Source organism: Mesocricetus auratus, unplaced genomic scaffold (assembly GCF_017639785.1).
Source record: "Mesocricetus auratus isolate SY011 unplaced genomic scaffold, BCM_Maur_2.0 Super-Scaffold_100006, whole genome shotgun sequence".
In the NCBI taxonomy this organism is placed as follows: Eukaryota; Metazoa; Chordata; class Mammalia; order Rodentia; family Cricetidae; genus Mesocricetus; species Mesocricetus auratus.
The window spans coordinates 68,921,114-68,938,754 of NW_024429190.1; the positions used below are offsets into that span (position 1 = coordinate 68,921,114).

The 17,641-nt window shown below is 39.4% G+C and overlaps 1 protein-coding gene and 1 non-coding gene across 6 annotated transcripts in view; both read right to left on the minus strand.

Annotated features, from left to right (window-relative positions):
• Positions 1-5,162: 5,162 nt before the first annotated feature.
• Positions 5,163-17,641, minus strand: part of G3bp2 (G3BP stress granule assembly factor 2) — a 76,433-nt gene continuing 63,954 nt past the window's right edge. For 4 of the 5 annotated variants that reach the window (XM_040747404.1, XM_040747403.1, XM_005068147.4 and 1 more), the window contains 7 exons: positions 17,312-17,414; positions 16,162-16,342; positions 15,188-15,286; positions 10,316-10,418; positions 8,918-9,046; positions 8,339-8,457; positions 5,163-8,025 (listed from right to left, as the gene is read on the minus strand). In XM_040747404.1, coding sequence (XP_040603338.1) covers positions 7,753-8,025; positions 8,339-8,457; positions 8,918-9,046; positions 10,316-10,418; positions 15,188-15,286; positions 16,162-16,342; positions 17,312-17,414 — 1,007 coding nt within the window. In that variant the 3' untranslated portion in view covers positions 5,163-7,752. The remainder of the gene's footprint in view (positions 8,026-8,338; positions 8,458-8,917; positions 9,047-10,315; positions 10,419-15,187; positions 15,287-16,161; positions 16,343-17,311; positions 17,415-17,641) is intronic. The other variant, XM_040747400.1, reaches the window with a different exon arrangement.
• On the minus strand, positions 8,717-8,841 carry LOC121141027. The gene has a single exon (XR_005877978.1).

The following is a 17,641-nucleotide window of genomic DNA, read 5'->3' on the forward strand; positions in this document are numbered from 1 at the left end:
GAAATTTATAAGTGTTTTACTTTTTTCCAACTTTACAAAAATAAACATTTTAAGGGCCTTCAAAGAGGCCCTGAAACTGAAATAGCCCTTGGTATCCATGGGAACAGAAAGGGTAATGGCTAAAAATGAACAGATTATACTTGAGATCAAAAGTTGGAGATAATCGTAAAGGAGATAGGTAGAGGGTATTAAAGTAAAAGTCCCTTTGGAAACTGGGTGGATAGGTTCAATGGTGGAGTGCTTGCCTAAAATGCACAAGGCCCAACGTTTTATAAAGAGGCATGATGGTTGTGGCACAGCACTGTAATCACAGCCCTCAGAGGTGGGAAGCTCCGTCTTGACTACAAATCAAATTCAAGGCCATCCTGGGCTATACGAGACACTATCAGGAAAGGAAGATTATACATCCTGGTTCAAGCAGATTATTGAAGAGGAAAGAGGTAATGTAGAACAAATGGGATTTTTGTTTTCTTGAACAGTAAAATAACTGATAAAGAAAAACAGTAGTGAGCTAAGGAGTTAACATGAAAAATTAGTGAAATACAAAGCATAAGGGTTTATTAGGGCAGAGAATGAGGACAGGAAACGTGCACATTAGCTAGCCTACATCTTTGTTTTTTTTTGTTTTGTTTTGTTTTTTTTTTTGGTTTTTCGAGACAGGGTTTCTCTGTGGCTTTGGAGGCTGTCCTGGAACTAGCTCTTGTAGACCAGGCTGGCCTCGAACTCACAGAGATCCGCCTGCCTCTGCCTCCCGAGTGCTGGGATTAAAGGCGTGTGCCACCAACGCCCGGCGCTAGCCTACATCTTTATAGTGAATTTATCTATTAAACCTAGTATTGGTCAGCCTGACATGGTAGTGAGGAATTTAATCCCGGTTAGGAATATGGAGTTCCAGGCCAGCCAGAGCTATATTGAGACCCGCCTCAAACACAACAAAAACAAAGTAGTGGTGAGACCCAGGCTCAAGAATTAGTAAGCTTAGCCGGGCGTTGGTGGCGCACGCCTTTAATCCCAGCACTCGGGAGGCAGAGGCAGGTGGATCTCTGTGAGTTCAGAGGCCAGCCTGGTCTACAGAGTGAGTTGCAGGACAGCCTCCAAAAACAATACAGAGAAACCCTGTCTCAAAAACAAAACAAAAACAAAAAAAGAAATGTCACTAACATGACCCACTCACAGTAGAAAGGCCAGAAAATGGTTCCTAAAAATCACTAGAATAAGTGACAGTGTCCTAAGGAAACTACTGTGTAGATGCCCTGAGGTAGAACCCAGTCCTCCAGAAATGGCAACAAAACAAAGCTGTAAATATGTGGAGTATGGCATCATAGCAATTCCACTTCCCAATACACACCCAAGAGAAGTAACAGCATATATTCACATAAAAGTTTCTATTTCAATGCTTATAGTTACACTGTTGACAGCAGCTAAGTGGAAATCCAAATGTCCATCATCGGAGACTGAGGATGTAGCTCAGCCCTAGCATTTTCATTCATTACAACATTTTTTGTCAACCTGGTATGTGTCACACACCCTTTTATAGGGGTCAGCTAGGACCATCAGAAAACAGGTATTTACAGTACAATTCGTAACAGTAGCCAAAAGTTATGAAGTAACGGCGAAATAATGTTATGGTTAGGGTCAGCATGAGGAACTAACTGTATTAAAGGGTCACAGCATTAGGAAGGTTGAGAAATGACCACTAATGGGTGCAGGGTTTCTTCTGGGAAGTGACATGTGGTTGCTGGGAACTCAGGACCTCTGGGATAGCAGTCAGTGCTCTTAACCTCTGAGCCATCTCTCCAGCCCAACTTTATCATTTTTTCCCCGTTTTTAGAGTTTCTGTGTAGCTTTGGAGCCTGTCCTGGAACTTGCTTTGTAGACCAGGTTGGCCTTGAACTCGGGAGTTCTCACTCCACTCCACCTGCCTCCCAAGTGCTGGGATTAAAGGCATGGACCACCCACCACCTCAAGGCTCAGTCCCCTCAAGCTTCATCCACGACTTCAATGAGATGATTCTCACCCAGCCTGCTGCCAGTCATGCAGGGCTCATATGCACAATCAACTGCCCCTCTCCTATCCTCACAGACGGGTTAATTTTTTTATTTTTAATATGCATTGGTGTTCTGTTTTGCCTGTGAAAAGGCATTGGGTTGTAGTTACAGTTATCAGCTGCCATGTGGGGGCTGGGAGTTGAACCTGGGTCCCCTGTAAGAGTAGCCAGTGCTCTTAACCACTGAGCCATCTCTCCAGCCCTAGATGGGTTATTTCTTGCTGCCAATGAATCCATGACAGACATATATGGACCCAGTCCTGGTCCATAAAAACTTACCGAAGTCCTTCTCAATGCGACCCTACACTTAAGTAGGTAGAACCTCCATTCAACTGTGTTCCTAAAAGACCAACGAGGCCAGAGGCAGCTGCTACATGGCCACTCTGAAGACTTCATGACAGGAAATTTACCCGAATCACTGTACTTGAGGGTCTGATGATACAAATTGGCCAGTACTAACTCATTTGTCATTCTGACTTCCACACAGCATTTAGCACAACTGTTTTTTTCCTCCTGAAACCCTCAAAACAAACTTCCAAAGGCACCAGTCCTTGCCCTATTTGGTGTCCCAGTATTCTCTGTATGCAACACCTGTATCTATGATCCTTAGAGACTTTTTTTTTTTTTTTTTTGGTTTTTCGAGACAGGGTTTCTCTGTATTGCTTTGGAGGCTGTCCTGGAACTCACTTTGTAGACCAGGCTGGCCTCGAACTCACAGAGATCCTCCCGTCTCTGCCTCCCAAGTGCTGGGATTAAAGGCGTGTGCCACCACACCAACGCCCGGCCCTTAGAAACTTTCTATCAGCTTAGTATTCCGCCTCTCTGTAACTTTCCTAGGTGATCTTATCTAATAAAAGGACCAAAACAACACTCAGCACAGGACTTAGAATTGGCCAGGTGTAATGGCACACACCTTTAATACTAGAGGACTCTAATCTCAGGTAGATCGTCAGCATTTGAGGTCAACCAGGGGAAACCCTTCCTTACCAAAGGGGGAAAAAAAAGAAGGGGGGAGGCAGGAATTACACATTTGATTGACAAATATCCAAATTGGCCTACATCTATGTTGTTTTCCCACTTGAAATGCTCTTCTCTAAATTTAAATAGAGCTATTTACAGTCACTATTACATTCTTTCCTATCTCTATCCCTTATAAATCATGTATTCTTGGGTAAACTAGGTTACTGTGCTGTCAGATCTAACCTTTCTGTAATACAAACTGTGTAGAGGCTGCTATAAAGTTTCCTGCTGTACACACTAAGTTGAGGTTATTTGTGCCTGCAAATCACCCAATGAGATTTTTCTATTCCAAAAGCTACAATCCTTGTTACCACACTACACAAAAAGCCCACAGAACATTAGTTAACAGCTTAATGCCTGTCCCAAGTCTCTACAGCACTCTTAGCAAAGTGCTTCCTGAATATATTCAGGGCTGTGCAAGTTCTAGTTCCAAGACAGCCAGGGCTAGTGTGACCAATTCAGAAAAGTATTCAGGTCACAGAAGCACTTAGCAAACTTCTGATGAACGGTTTTCATTACCTTCATTAAAACAATGACTCATACAAAACCACCTTAAAGAAAAATCAAAACACAGCAGAGCGGTGGCACACATCTTAATGCCAGCACCACTTGGGAGGCAGACAGGTGGATCTCAATGAGGCCAGCCAGGTCTACAAGGCAAGTTCCAGGACAGCCAGGGCTGTTAAAAAGAGAAACCTGGTCTTGAACCCGCCCCAAAAGGAAGTCCTACCAATTAAATTTCCCCAGTACTTCATTTTGTTTGTTTCCTTTCTTTTTGGTTTTATGAGGCGGGGGTTTCTCTGAAGCACTGGCTGTCTTGAAAAATGACTCTGTAGAGCAAGTTGGTCTTGAACTCCCTGCTTCGGCCTCCTGGAATTACCACGACCCTCAGTATTTAACAGGACTGTCTTGTTGATCACCACTGGCAACCCTGAACACAATGAAGCAAGACAGGAAAGTGCTCAGTGAAGGTATGACTGTAAATCACTTAATCTATTGTTTCTGACTTCCTAACTTCCAGTTAACTAGTGTCCCCAAGGAAATGTGGAAAGCCAAGCCAAAAACAAATCTTTCATAATTTGGAATATTATTAAACAGATACATATACACCATTAACAGATTTGGGGATTTTAGCCCCTTTTCTCATTTGTCAAAAGCAGCTAGGAACCTTCATTATTTTAGAAGCATTGCAATGACTTTGAACAGTCGTTTTCTGAGTTTCAAGGGTCAAAGGGTATCTCAGCCAAGGCTGACTTCAAACTTACTACTACCCATCCTGCCTCCACCTCCCAAGTGCTAGGATTACTGGTTGTGTGTCACTTTACCTGGGAAACTTACTAGAATAGAATCTTGTCATAAACCATTGTGAAGATTTTTTTGGGCAATATTTGAAATAATATTTAAAAGAATTTCCTGAGCCAAGTTGAGTATACTTCAGTGGTAAAAGGTCCTAGGCTCATCAATTTTAAAAACCATTGAAATATTTTAAAAATAAGCCAGGGAATCAACCACACATGCCTACATACTACCAGAGGCCCCCATGTTTTGAAGGCCAAGGCAACAGAACCACTTGACTTGAGAAGCCTGAGATGAAGCCAGCCTGATTAAAGTTCTCCAGATCTTGTCTCCAAAGCATCAAAATTCCAGATCCAGTAGCTTGTTCCTAGGCATTTTAGCTTATTTTCAATACAGCCTATATTTTCTCTTCCTTTAAAAACAATTTTTGAAGCCAGGTGTTGGTGGTGCATGCCTTTAATCCCAGCACTGGGGAGGCAGAGGCAGATGGATCTCTGTGAGTTCAAGACCCCACCAACTATATATATATATATATATATATATAAAGTGTACTTTTAGCTCTTAAGCTCTTTTCATTCTCTTCAGTCCGTAACATTCTTTTACTTGTAAAATAGGCATCAAAATAGACTGTGATAGCATTGACATGTTCAAATATTTAAATGCTTTGCCTTTTATATATACACCAAGTATGGCAAACAAAAAGCAGTTAGTTCAAACTCTTCTCAACAGGCTGTATGAATTGCAATTGAAAGAAAATATCTGGGATGAGACTTCAGATTAAATTAGGGACATAGATAAATGCTGCAGACATCAGTAGTTTATTGTTTTAGTCCAAACACATTTAAAATGGAAACTCAAAAAGAATATTTTCCACCTGAAACAAACTAGATTCTACCAGCATATAATGCTTAACACATTACAAAATAAAGATGGTAATCCATTGTTTTCTATACCTACTAAAGCCAAGATGGTAAAGCCAATTTGGTTGCGATAGTGTCATAAGGATAGAATATTACCATCAAAATAAAATAAAATCAGCAAATAACAGTAATGGTAGATGAGTAATTTTAGTTTTTCATTGAAAAAGGGACAATATGTTAAAAGTCCACAGTACTGCAGGTGAATAGTCACCATGTAAACTTCTCCATGTGATGTTTTAATGTCTCGTTTGTGGTGTGTAAAGGCTGAAGCTGAATGGCTCTTAGCTCCAATTTTGTATTACACTTAACATCTCTCATGTCTCTTGTTGCCATAACAGTTTATACGGGTTATAGGGCAATATCTTGGATTGGAAATATATATGCTTGTGTCCATGTGTTTGTGTGTGTATAAATCTTGCACACACATACACACGACAGGAAAGGGGAATGATAACCAAAGAAAAATACACTTGGGGGGAAACCACTGACAATAAAGCCACTTATTTCAAAGTAGTTTGGATAAAAGCTTCAAAACTCAAAAGTAATTCTAGTAAGAACTTCAAGTACTGTACATTAGAAAGTGTAAAACTGCTTCAAACAAACAAAAAACCTTAGCCTTCCAAAGTGGAAACTACAAAAATCTGTGTTCACAAAATATATGCAATAGTGCAAGACATTTCCTCAAACATGGAAGACCTCATTCAAAAGGGAAAGAGACAGTAAATTTTACCCATATTGCCCAGCTGACAAAAAACAAAATAGTTAACTAGCAAACAGTCCAATAGTTGAGAACCAATTTGCTATCATGTCAAGTGTGAATTTTGTTTTCCTTAAGGTGGAATGGAGAAGTCTTCCATGTTAACTAACAAGCAGCTTCAAGTGGTCACACTTATTTACTCCGCTTCTTGCTTGAAACATCAGAAATCTGATATACACTGATTGTTCCAACCATAGAGCCAGATAACCTTTGCCATTCTTGTGGTTTACTGGAACCTGCTATAAAGACAGACAATAATCCAGCAGCTAGAAATTTTGCTCACAGAATTGCTTAAAGATTCATGTAAAAATAAAAAGATGTCGTCCCAGACTTAAATTCAGGAGCCATTCGGGTGCTGACATCAGTTCAAGAATTGTGCAAAATGAATGACAGTTCCCTGCCCCCCAAATCTTAAGAGCTGCCATTCTTCCCTCTGAAAATTGCAGTATCCTCAACTCAAGTTTACTTGCCATTTTTGGGAATCTGACTGCTTTTAAAATGTGACTAAAATGTACATCAAGTTGCTTGATTTGATTTTTCCAGGCATTAAGTGATAACATTTTATAGTTCACATTGGAGCTAAAGTCTACTAGGCTTACTCAAATATCTGACTTCCTCCCACATAGAACATAGAAGATGTTAACTGAAGAAAACAAGATAAATAAGCATCCATTTTACTAATCTTAAAGATACTGCAATTTTTATACATCAATGATTTTCTCCAACATTTTGCAGCTGTTTGGCTTCGCAGCACAGCAATTTATAACTACACTGCACAGGATCACCAGCAAGACTGGAATGATGTGTTGTAGAAGGCACCATCATGCTCATTACATTACCAGAGAACAAAAATACAGGAAACAGTTCTCACTGTCCACAGCTTAAAGAAAGGAAAGGGGAGGAGGAGTGTGTTGAGCAGCCAGCCATCCCTATACTCAAGAGGGCAGGTTGGAAACTCTTATGATACAAAGCCGCTAATCTGGCCTAATATTTAAGACCAGGGCATTTGAGGTTCTCCTTTTTGTTATTTCGTTCATAACTAAATCATTTCCTTCTGGAATATTTGCAGTCTTGTTAAGGTTTGTGTGTGCACACGCTGGTCACAGCAAGCAGATAAAATGCCCTCATCATTTCACAAACTATTCTCTACTGGAAAAGAAGATGGAAGATTTTTTTCCCTGTTGCCTCCTGGTGCAGATGTCAATCAATGTTAATGACTTCAGAGTACCCGGATAGTGCACTTTGATGAATACATAACAAGTTTCTGTTGGTTTGTATTGGGGGGAAGCCAAGAAAAAAAAAAGGCAAGATTCTCCAATTGCACAAATTGCACTATTTGTGTTTCCAACATTAACAGCAGAAACAGTTAACACTTAAACAAAATGTGCAGCAGAGGACTTTTTTTAAAACTCAAATGACCTGAATTCAGTGGGCATGTCCTTTTAAGTTCATTTTGTTTGTAGAGAGTTTAAGTATGGTCATTTCTCAGTCCTTAATTCTCCAAGTCTAGATTTATAAATTAACAATATGAATCCTGTTGTGAAATTGGGGGAATAATGTCCACTTCAATTTAACTGATAACCAAAAGATGCTTTTCACATCAAAGAAATGATCAAAAAGGCTGTGTCACATTCCAAAGCCAAAAAAACTTAACAAGAATGCAAACACGATGAGTTAGGTACCACTGCCAAAACTTTGCCAACAGTGGAACTTCAACGACGCTGTCCTGTGAAGCGGCCTTCCATCTGCCCGGTTCCTCTTCCAGAACCAAGTTTCTGTGCCATGCCACCTCGTGGAGGTGGTCCTCTTCCATCGCGATCACGCATCATTCCACCACCCACAATTCCACGTGGACCACCAGGACCTCGATCACTGCGCCTGATGTCCCTGCGGTCGTCACCACCACCCCTGGTTTCTCGCTCTCTGGCAGCTCTCGTTTTCTTCTCTTCCACATTTAAGCGCACTTCTCCCCGAAACATAATTGGCTTTAAGAGGAGAAAAATGACAAGGCCAGGTTACACAGGAATAGACAATTAGTTTGTATATAAGAAAATCTAAAAAATAGAATTTAATGGAAGTCTTAATATACAAATTTGGCCTTTTTCAGTCAAGCAAATGAAATTTAAGATGCAAAATAGACTGTAATATTCTCTTCTTTCTTTGCATAAATACCATTTCATAATTAAACTATTTTTAGCTTACCATAAAAGATTTTCTATGGTTTCTATGTTTCAATTCTTACAATATATATACACAACAAAAGGGAAAATCTTGAATCATCCCCCTTAAATCACTTACTTTTGCAATTAAGATTCTCTGAACTGGTTCAGAGTCATCAAAAACCACAAAACCAAAATTTGGAAGTTTTCCCCCAACACCCTTGGTATTGATGCGAAGTTCCACAACGTTCCCGAAACCTGTGAAAATATACATTGCACCAAGAGTTAAGTATTTTAACAGAATGAATATTCTAATGACATCAAATGTTCAGAATGTGCAACTGTAATTTTCTGATCCCTCTGAAAACCAAAGTGGCAAAGCTGCTATGCAAGCCAGGTGATTGGTCGTTACAATGTATTTGCTCAAGATAGATGTCATCTCAGACCCTAACAACTCCTACAAGAACAACATCTTTGAAGGGACCTTTCATGATCCAAGTTACGCCAAGAAGTGGAGTGTTGTGCTGAAAACCGTGGAGTCCTGTTGTCCACTTGGACAGGACACCCCCAACCAGCCCAGATTCTCTTGCTCATGGCAGGCAGGTCAGGACCACAAGGAGAAGACTGAGCCCTGGTGAGCACTGCTTGTCTGACATAGGGTAACTGTTACATTTTACCTTTATTAAAGTCTAATGTAAAAGCAAAACACACCACTTACTCATAAAAAATTCTTTCAGTTCATTTTCATCAATATCATGAGGCAAGTTGCCAACGAAAAGCTGATGACTATCCGGATAGCGAATTATTCTCCGGTTATCAGAGTCATTCTGTTCCATGTCTCCCCTGCCTGAAAGACAGAAAGGATACAATTGGGAGGAAAGTCAATATTAATGACAGGCACAGTGGTGTATGCCTTAACCCACTCAAGAGGCAGAGACAGGTGGATCTGAGTTGCATGGTAAGACAAAAAACAAAATCAATACAATATTTCTGCTTCATCTTAATAAACCAGATGTGCTCCTTGAAGATGTGAAATGCATTAGTAGGTGAAAACAGTTATGAACAAATAGTGACTAGACTGTCAGTCTTCTAGACTACTTGATCTGACTTTAAAAGTACTAAAGGTTTTTAACCCATGAATAAAGCAGTAAGGAATACTGCTACTAAATATCTCATTATTTCAAAATGGAAAACACTTCTTTGTATGGTACACCATTTCCCTTTTTTGGGCCTCTTGCCTAAGGTACTGTGACATATAAAATCCATTCCCTCAATAATAGCAACAGTAGGCAGATATCACACAAAAGAACTTTGCAATACTTGAATGGCTGAAGAATGAACAGCTCAGATTTAAGGATGTCCTCCCAGATCATGATGGTAACTGCCAAAGCTCCCACCTGGAACTTCTGAATGTATCACTTTCAGTTATAAATTACATTCCTAATTTGAGGTAAAGTAGTATATCTACCTGGATCCAAAAGCATTCTCTCTTTTCATGTGTTTTGTTTCAAGACAGGGTTTCTCTGTGTAGCCCTGGCTGTTCTAGAACTTACTCTGTAGACCAGAATGACCAAGTGCTGGTCAGAAAAGGGCACCATATCTGGAGCTACAGACAATTCTGATCTGTCATATGCACTGAACCTGGGTCATCTGGAAGAGCACAGTAAGTACTCCTAAATGCTGAACCTTCTCTTCAACCTCCAGAAAACATTCTTAAAATTCTCACAGGATTCAAATAACCACACTAGCTACCATCTTAACTAATAATGCAATGTTTACAAAAAATGAAAATTTAAGAGAAATCAGTGTAAAGTGTTTTTCCTAAAGAAATAAAGAGTGTAGGGTAAGCTGGTTACCAACAGCCGGATTTAGAATTCTTAAAGCCAGTAACAACAATGATAAAAACATACTCTTTTATACCTTTCAAAATACACATCTCCACAGAACACTATCCTGAAAGTTGTTAGCCCAGGCTATCTTGGCAGATTGCATAGAGACAGGGACACACTGTTGAGATAGCCTTATACAGACCTGGGTATGAAACCCAATACAGTTTAAGTTATTCTTTTCCAACTTTCCAATAAACCCAAAAGGCCTTAAAAAGAGCTGAGCTTACCTGGTCTTGGTCCTCGAGGAGGAAAACCAGGTCGTTCGCGAGGTCGTTGTTCACGCACCCTTGGTGGCTGGGATTGAACTTCTGGTTTAGCGTCAACCCTTGGCTAAAATACAATGAAAAAATTATTACATTTTTATATTATAAAGAAATAACTTCTACCGGAGAAAAAACAACCATAGCATCTATTAGCAAGTCACTAGCAAGGATAGTGACAAACTTTATGTCTTTACATAATTTTCTATGTGTGTGAACAGTATTTTTTAAAAGGTATTCTGTACCAAGGTAGGACTGTAGGGTAGATCTAAATTTTCTCACTCAAGACTGTATACTAAGCTGCTTTTGCACTACTCTTTAAAATTAATATTATACTCAAAATGAAACAGCGTAAGTTATTGCTACAAAAAAAAATCAGTACAAGATGAGCAACTCCATGAGACAAAAGTTAAAAAGCTTTCTTATAAAAGACACACAATTCCTAGTTTCCTGCCTTCAGACATCAATGGCACTCAGTCACATCTCCTAATACCATCCCATGTGATCCTGAAGCCAGTGTTTAATAGTTCGAACACAAATAACCCTTTAGCATGGTGGCAAGTGCCTGTAATCCCAGCACTCAGAAGGCTGAGGCAGGAGGACCAAGTATAAAGTCGTACGGAAACAGTAAGACCATTACCTCAAAAAGTAACAAGAGTTTCCATATAACATCTCAAATAGTTCAAGAACTGACCAAGTGGCAGGACTGTTTTGTCAACTGCTGACTCAGTATTTATATACACGAAGTCCCTTGTAATAGACACCATGCACACTTCTCCTTTATTTTTCCTAACACAACAGCATTTCCAGGGTTCTCAATCCCTGCAGGGTTTCTACTCCCCAGGGATCATGGTCCAAGAAACAGACAAAACTGCATGAATCTTCAAAAGGTGCTGAAAGCACTCAACAGAATATGGACCCTCCCAACTAACAGTCAGTACCTGAATCATTGAGGCCCTTAGTCTAAGTAGTACTTCATTTTTCATTATATTACCAGGATGTTAAAAGGTCAAAAGAGGCCGGGCGTTGGTGGTGCACGCCTTTAATCCCAGCACTCGGGAGGCAGAGAACTCTGTGAGTTCAAGGCCAGCCTGGTCTACAGAGCGAGTTCCAGAACAGCCTCCAAAGCCACAGAGAAACCTTGTCTCAAAAATACCAAAAAAAAAAAAAAAAAAAAAAAAAAAAGTCAAAAGAGAACTACAACATTAGCGGTTAAAATTTAAAAGATTTACCTAGTTCTTATAGTTTGTTTATTCCTATGTAGACAATATTTCCCAAAAGATGAAATCACATGTCCTGGAATTTGTTTAGTTACAAAATTAATTTTGCTGGGTATGGTGTCACATCTAGGCACTCAGGAGGCAGAGACAAGTTCAAGGTCAGAGAATTTAGTTCTCATTTCTGTTATAAAGCCCATCTATCTTGCTTTGTGTGTATAGGAGGGGGCAATCCTTGTTAATTTTTTAAGATTTATTTTTATATGCGTTGGTGTTTTGCCTGCATGTCTTATGTCAGTGTGAGGGTGCCAGATCCCCTGGAACTAGAGTTAGGGACAGTTGTGAGCTGCAATGTGGATACTGGGACTTGCTAGAACCTCTATCCTCTGGAAGAGCAGCCAGTGCTCTTAACCACTGGGCTGGCCCAGTTTGATCTTAAACTTGCAATGCTAGGATTGCAGACATGCACCACTGAAAGAACCAAGCACGAGCTTCAACAATGTTCAGCAATTATTGGTTCAGAATACCCTATATCTGACAATGAGATAACTAAACTGCTGTTGGTGCTCAAGAGTTTAGTAGTGTATCAACAACCTAATATGTACTGCCTAGAGAGGCTTATCTTTAAAGATATATGCTTACCTCTACAAAGGGAGTCTCAAAGCAGAACTTTAGCACAGTTTCTATTATCAATCAGAATGCTAGATAATAATTCATTTTTTAATTTACTGGATATATAATAAAACTGCACATGTGTGCTGGGAATTATGGTCCAAGTCTTTAATACTAACACCCTGGAGACGAGTGGCAGGTGGAATCCTATGAATTCAATCAAGACCAAACTGGTCGACATCACCATAGTGAGATCCTATCTCAAAAAAAAAAGGGGGGGCTGGATAAGAGTATTAGCTGCTGCTTCTTCAGAGAACCCAGGTTCAGTTCCCAGCACCCACGTAGTCCTCTATTATTCCAGTTCAGGATCTATTCTGACCCCTCCAGTCACTGTACATGTATGGTACAGATATATATACCGGCAAAACCACCCATACTGATAAACATAGACCACTCTATCTAAATTATCAAAGAACTGCTCTGACCTTAACATATTTCAAAACATATTACCAAAATAAATTCTCTAAACAATTAACATTAAAGTTTAAAGGATTTCCCACCCATGTGTACACTGATTTAGTAAATTGGCATATAACTAGGATGCCAGCGCATGGAATGTAAACCAAAAAGCTAAGAATTATTCTTTTATTATCATGTCTGTCTGATTAAAATTGTCCATTTGTAACAGATAAAACGGCTAATACCCTACATAGGGTCAGGGTTTTCAATTTCACTTCATGTACCCAGAAATGATGATTTTACAGCAAAGCCTACAAATGAATGACAAACAAAACATAAAGTAAAGATGGTCAAATTAAGCCAAAAGGGCATCAGCGCAGACACACACAAGTCCTTTGAACACAAGCTACTTAGGAGAGCTAGTCTATTTCCAGTGAAACTAGCGTACCAAGAACTCCACCTACCTACATCTACCTCATGGCTATCAATATCCTAAAAGCAGGCTTAACTTTCTTTTACCAGACAATCTACTTAAAACATAAAAACATGAATTTTTTAAAGTATAAAAAGAAGCTGAAGGTTATTAAACCAAGTGAAATGATCACATATAGTATAAAGACCTGAGGATATTCTTAAAGCTTTTACTAATTTTAATTATGTGTGTATGTACCATGTGGGGGTATGTATGTGCACGAGTGCAAATGCTTAACACACCTACAGGAGTTACTTATAGGCAGGTGTAGGTCACCTGACATGGGTGCTAGGAATCTTAACTCAGGTCCTCTAAAAGAACAATAATGTGCTTTTTAAACTACTGAGCAACCTTTCCAACTCCTTAAAGTTTAATTTTTTAAACATTTCTATTAGAGTGGGAAATAAAAACTTAAAAAAAGACTCAAATGTAAGATACCATAGAGTCTAGAATCTATTACCTTAAATACAATATTCTTCTTTGGTGTAAATATAGAAACATATTACCCTCTCCAAGGTACTAAAGAACATATCAACATATGTAGTTGATGTGTACCTAAATACAAAAGTCAGTCTACATTTCAGCTGTCTAGACATGGGTGAGTTATACTAGACGTTAACTTTCCCATGTCAACACCTCTCTCATGCAGAGTGGTTTTAAGGGCTCACACCTTCAATCCCAATACTAAGGAGGCAGAGGCAAGCACACCTCGAGTTCAAGGCCAGCCAGGGCTAAACACAGCGAGTCTCTGTCTCACCTTACCCCCCCCAAAATAAAAGTGAATACAACATACTGAACATTAAATTGTTAGTGAAAGGCAAATGAAAGGAATATTAAATACTTGTAAAATAACTGTTGGGCTTACCAGTTAGGAGTTCTTCATATGACCCAGGGGGTTCCATCCTCAGCACCCACATGGCAGCTCACAACCATCTATCTCTACCTCTGGTCCCAAAGGAACCAACTCCCAGTGCTGGCCTGAGGGTGTTTCATGCACAGGGTGCACATGCACACAGTAAGCAAAACACTCAGATACACAAAATACAGTTAGCGAAAAATAAACCAAGTGTCACCAAATCTCTGAAACAACAACTCAAAAGACTCCTACTGCGAATGTGACAGAAATCAAGATTTCCAAGTCTGGAGTCAATCATCCCTTCTCCAGGTGGGTTTATAACACACTAATCATGAGGGTGGAATTTTGGCTTGTGATCAAATGTAAGCACACTTAAATATTTAACTGGAAAAAAATAACAAAGGTATGTATTCTATAGATGATTATAATATGTAGAGACATTATGAGGACAAGGTAATCACTACTTTTAAAACCTCAATGTCCTAGTGTTAGAGCATCTAAAGAATGTATACAATAGCCATTTTACATGTAAATTTTCTAAGAAAATGAAGCTCAACTCAAAAATGTAGGGGGGGAACTGGATATTTAAATGTCAATAAATTTAATTCCACTTTAATTTAAACTTTATCTAACAAGCATAAATAGTGACTTATTTTCACAGTTTTGGAAAGCTCTGAAATGATAAGATGACAAACAGACAAAAAGCATAATAATATTGAAATGATTAGTTAAGGTGAACACTACAGTCATAAGTTGGTACAGGCTTCAATTAAATTGTGTGAATCACTTACAGACTGAGTTTAGGCCATGTAAATATACATATATAATACATACATGTATGATATATATTATATACATATACACACAAATTCTTATTTTTAGAACAATGATCTTATAAATGTCACTAATTTGTGCCTTGCCAAATTTCTTACCTAAAATATTTTTGCTAAGATGCAAAATTTTCAAAAGGAATATTTTTTAAAGAAGCCTTTAAAATGACAACATATTAATAAAACCAACTTAATCTGTATCGCACACACCCAAACCCCAAATACCACCTCTGTAAGATTAATAGAGACTTGGCATTTAAAGTGGGTGCACGGACATTTAATACATTTTGTATGTTTAATCCATAGTTCTGGTTGACTCGATTAAAATGTATAAAGACTAAGCAATTGGCAAATGTAACAAGGATACAATCCAATGTGTTCACAGATCATTACCTGTGAGACTGGTGCTTTAACATGGGGTGGAATTCCAGAGGAAGAAACAGTACCACTAGGAGGCAGGTTTTTACTGGTCACTGAAGCCCAGGAGAAAGCCTGCAGGAAATGCAACAAACCTAGACTACTAATCATGGAAAACCACCAACATTCCTACAGGGAAACTTCCAAATATATAATCTGTTTTCATTTCTAATCTGTTCCTTTATATTGACAGGCTCCTAAAAGAAAGGCACACACACACATGCCAGTCTGTGCGCCAGCTCATCAGTATGCAAGGTACGACTGTTTTGTCAACTGCTAAATAAAACCACACCAAGCAGGTGGCAAACAAAACCACTATCAACTAAACATACTATAAAGTCTGAACCAGATAGAACTGACTTTTGGGAGAAGACCGGAGTGTGAGTGATGCTGTTGGGGGAAGGGAAAGAATAGAAAAGAACAGAGTACTAGTTGGACACTTAACAGACACTTACAAATTGAACAAGGACTCTACTACTCTTCTCTCACTGCCCAAATGTACGTTAACCTTCTACTCAACAGAGATAAAGAAGTTTAACATGATATATACTACGGATGTCACGCATCTATCTCTCCAATAGAATTAGTATAGTAAGAAAACGGATTCCATTTCAATCACAAACAGGTATGTATCTCTCACAGATCCACTTCAGTTGGGACACTGCATGACTCCTGAAAGCCTTATAAATGGACTTGTCATCTCATGTAAGTCATCAACACTGCATACAGACGAGTAATCTTAGGTCATAAATCCATTTTTTAGAATACTTTTGGGGTGGAGAAAGACCATGAAATCTCCCCAGAACAAAAAAAAATCCAGCTTCTTTCATATACATAAAAGTATAGCTTACTATATCAAATAACAGAACCAAAATCATGCTTTATTAATTATTAATGGCACAGGTATGAAAACCTGAGGTTGTGGATGTGAAAAGTTCCTCTGACCTCACCTTTGGTGGTTCTTGGGGGAGAGAAGCAGGTTCGGAGGGAGGAGGGGTGGTAGACTTCTCCTCTAGCTCTTCTAAGTTTTTCTCCTCCACCTGTGGTTTCAGCTCTTCAGCCTTTGTTTCAGAATCGGGCTCGGGTTCAGGCTCATGAGACGGTTCTTCTAAAGGTTCCTCTATGCCATTACTACAATGAAAAATCCAGGTCACAAACCAGGAGATCCCATCTGTGTCCAAGTGCATGTGGGGTCGGTGATGAGATGCAAGTCCTGCCTGCTGTGCACAATAAGCAAAATGGCTCTACCAGAGACTCACATCCAGTCGAAACCCATCTTTCTGCTGGTTTTGGTTTTGTCGGTTGAGACAGGATTTTACTACGTATCCTTGGCTAGCCTCAAACTCAGTGAGTTCCACCTACTTCTTCCTCCTTTGAATGCTGGGATCAAAGGTATGCATCATCACATGCAGCCCCATGTGGTTTTATTATTCTGCACCTAAGTAAGGGTGTTTTGCTTACATGTATATCTGTGCCTCAGATACACTGCCTCGAGGCCAGAATAAGGCATTAGACTCCCTCATCTGGGGTTACAGACTGCCACGTGGGTGCTGGGCATCACACTCAGCCGCAATCCCATCATTTGGAATCCATATTACCCACAATGCTTATTTTAGTGCAACTATAAATCCTGTGCTTATTTTTCTAATTAGTCTGCGAAGGGACAAAGCATGATGGCCAGAGGAATGAAACTAAGGACACCAGGCCTGCAAAGTAAAGCACCTTCCTGGCTGAGCCACCTCTTTGTCCCCTACATGAAATGTGTCATATAAAAACAAAAGCTTATAGAAATATGTTCAATGTATTGTCCCTAAACAGTCTCTGATATGAACCATGTGGAAATTTTGAATGAATAATTTTCAGTACTTTGATACATGTACAAATTACCAAATACTAGCTTTTAATGCAGTTTTTTTAAAACAAAAATGTATTTCTAAGGGCTAATGGTGTAGTTTGGTGGCCAAGTGCATACTTAACATGCATTAAGGTCTGAGGTTCAATACCTAGCACCAAAGAGTAAGCATTAAGTTCCAACAATAATCCGAGAAACAACTACTTAGGTCAGTGCAAGTACTGTGGGAAGCTGCTAGGTAGCCTTACGTCACAGGAAGAGCATCATAGTAAGCGCTGTTAGCGGTCTCTTGAACAGGTTCAGGTGATGGCTGCCTCTCTTCTTGCTCCTCTTCCACTTCATCTTCTGACTCTGACGATACATAACCCACCACATCTTTTTAAGAGGGCTCACATACTACAGTATGTGTAAGCGTAAGCTACAAAGTCATTCACTGGGATGGATAATCCCTGTTCCCCACAAACTGAAGACAACAAGCAGGACTAAGTTTGATTACTATGCTGTCTTTTAACAAGATCACTTAGTAAAAAAAGGAAAAGCTTGCAAGGAAGCTAAAAACCATTTTGTTTCTGTTGCCA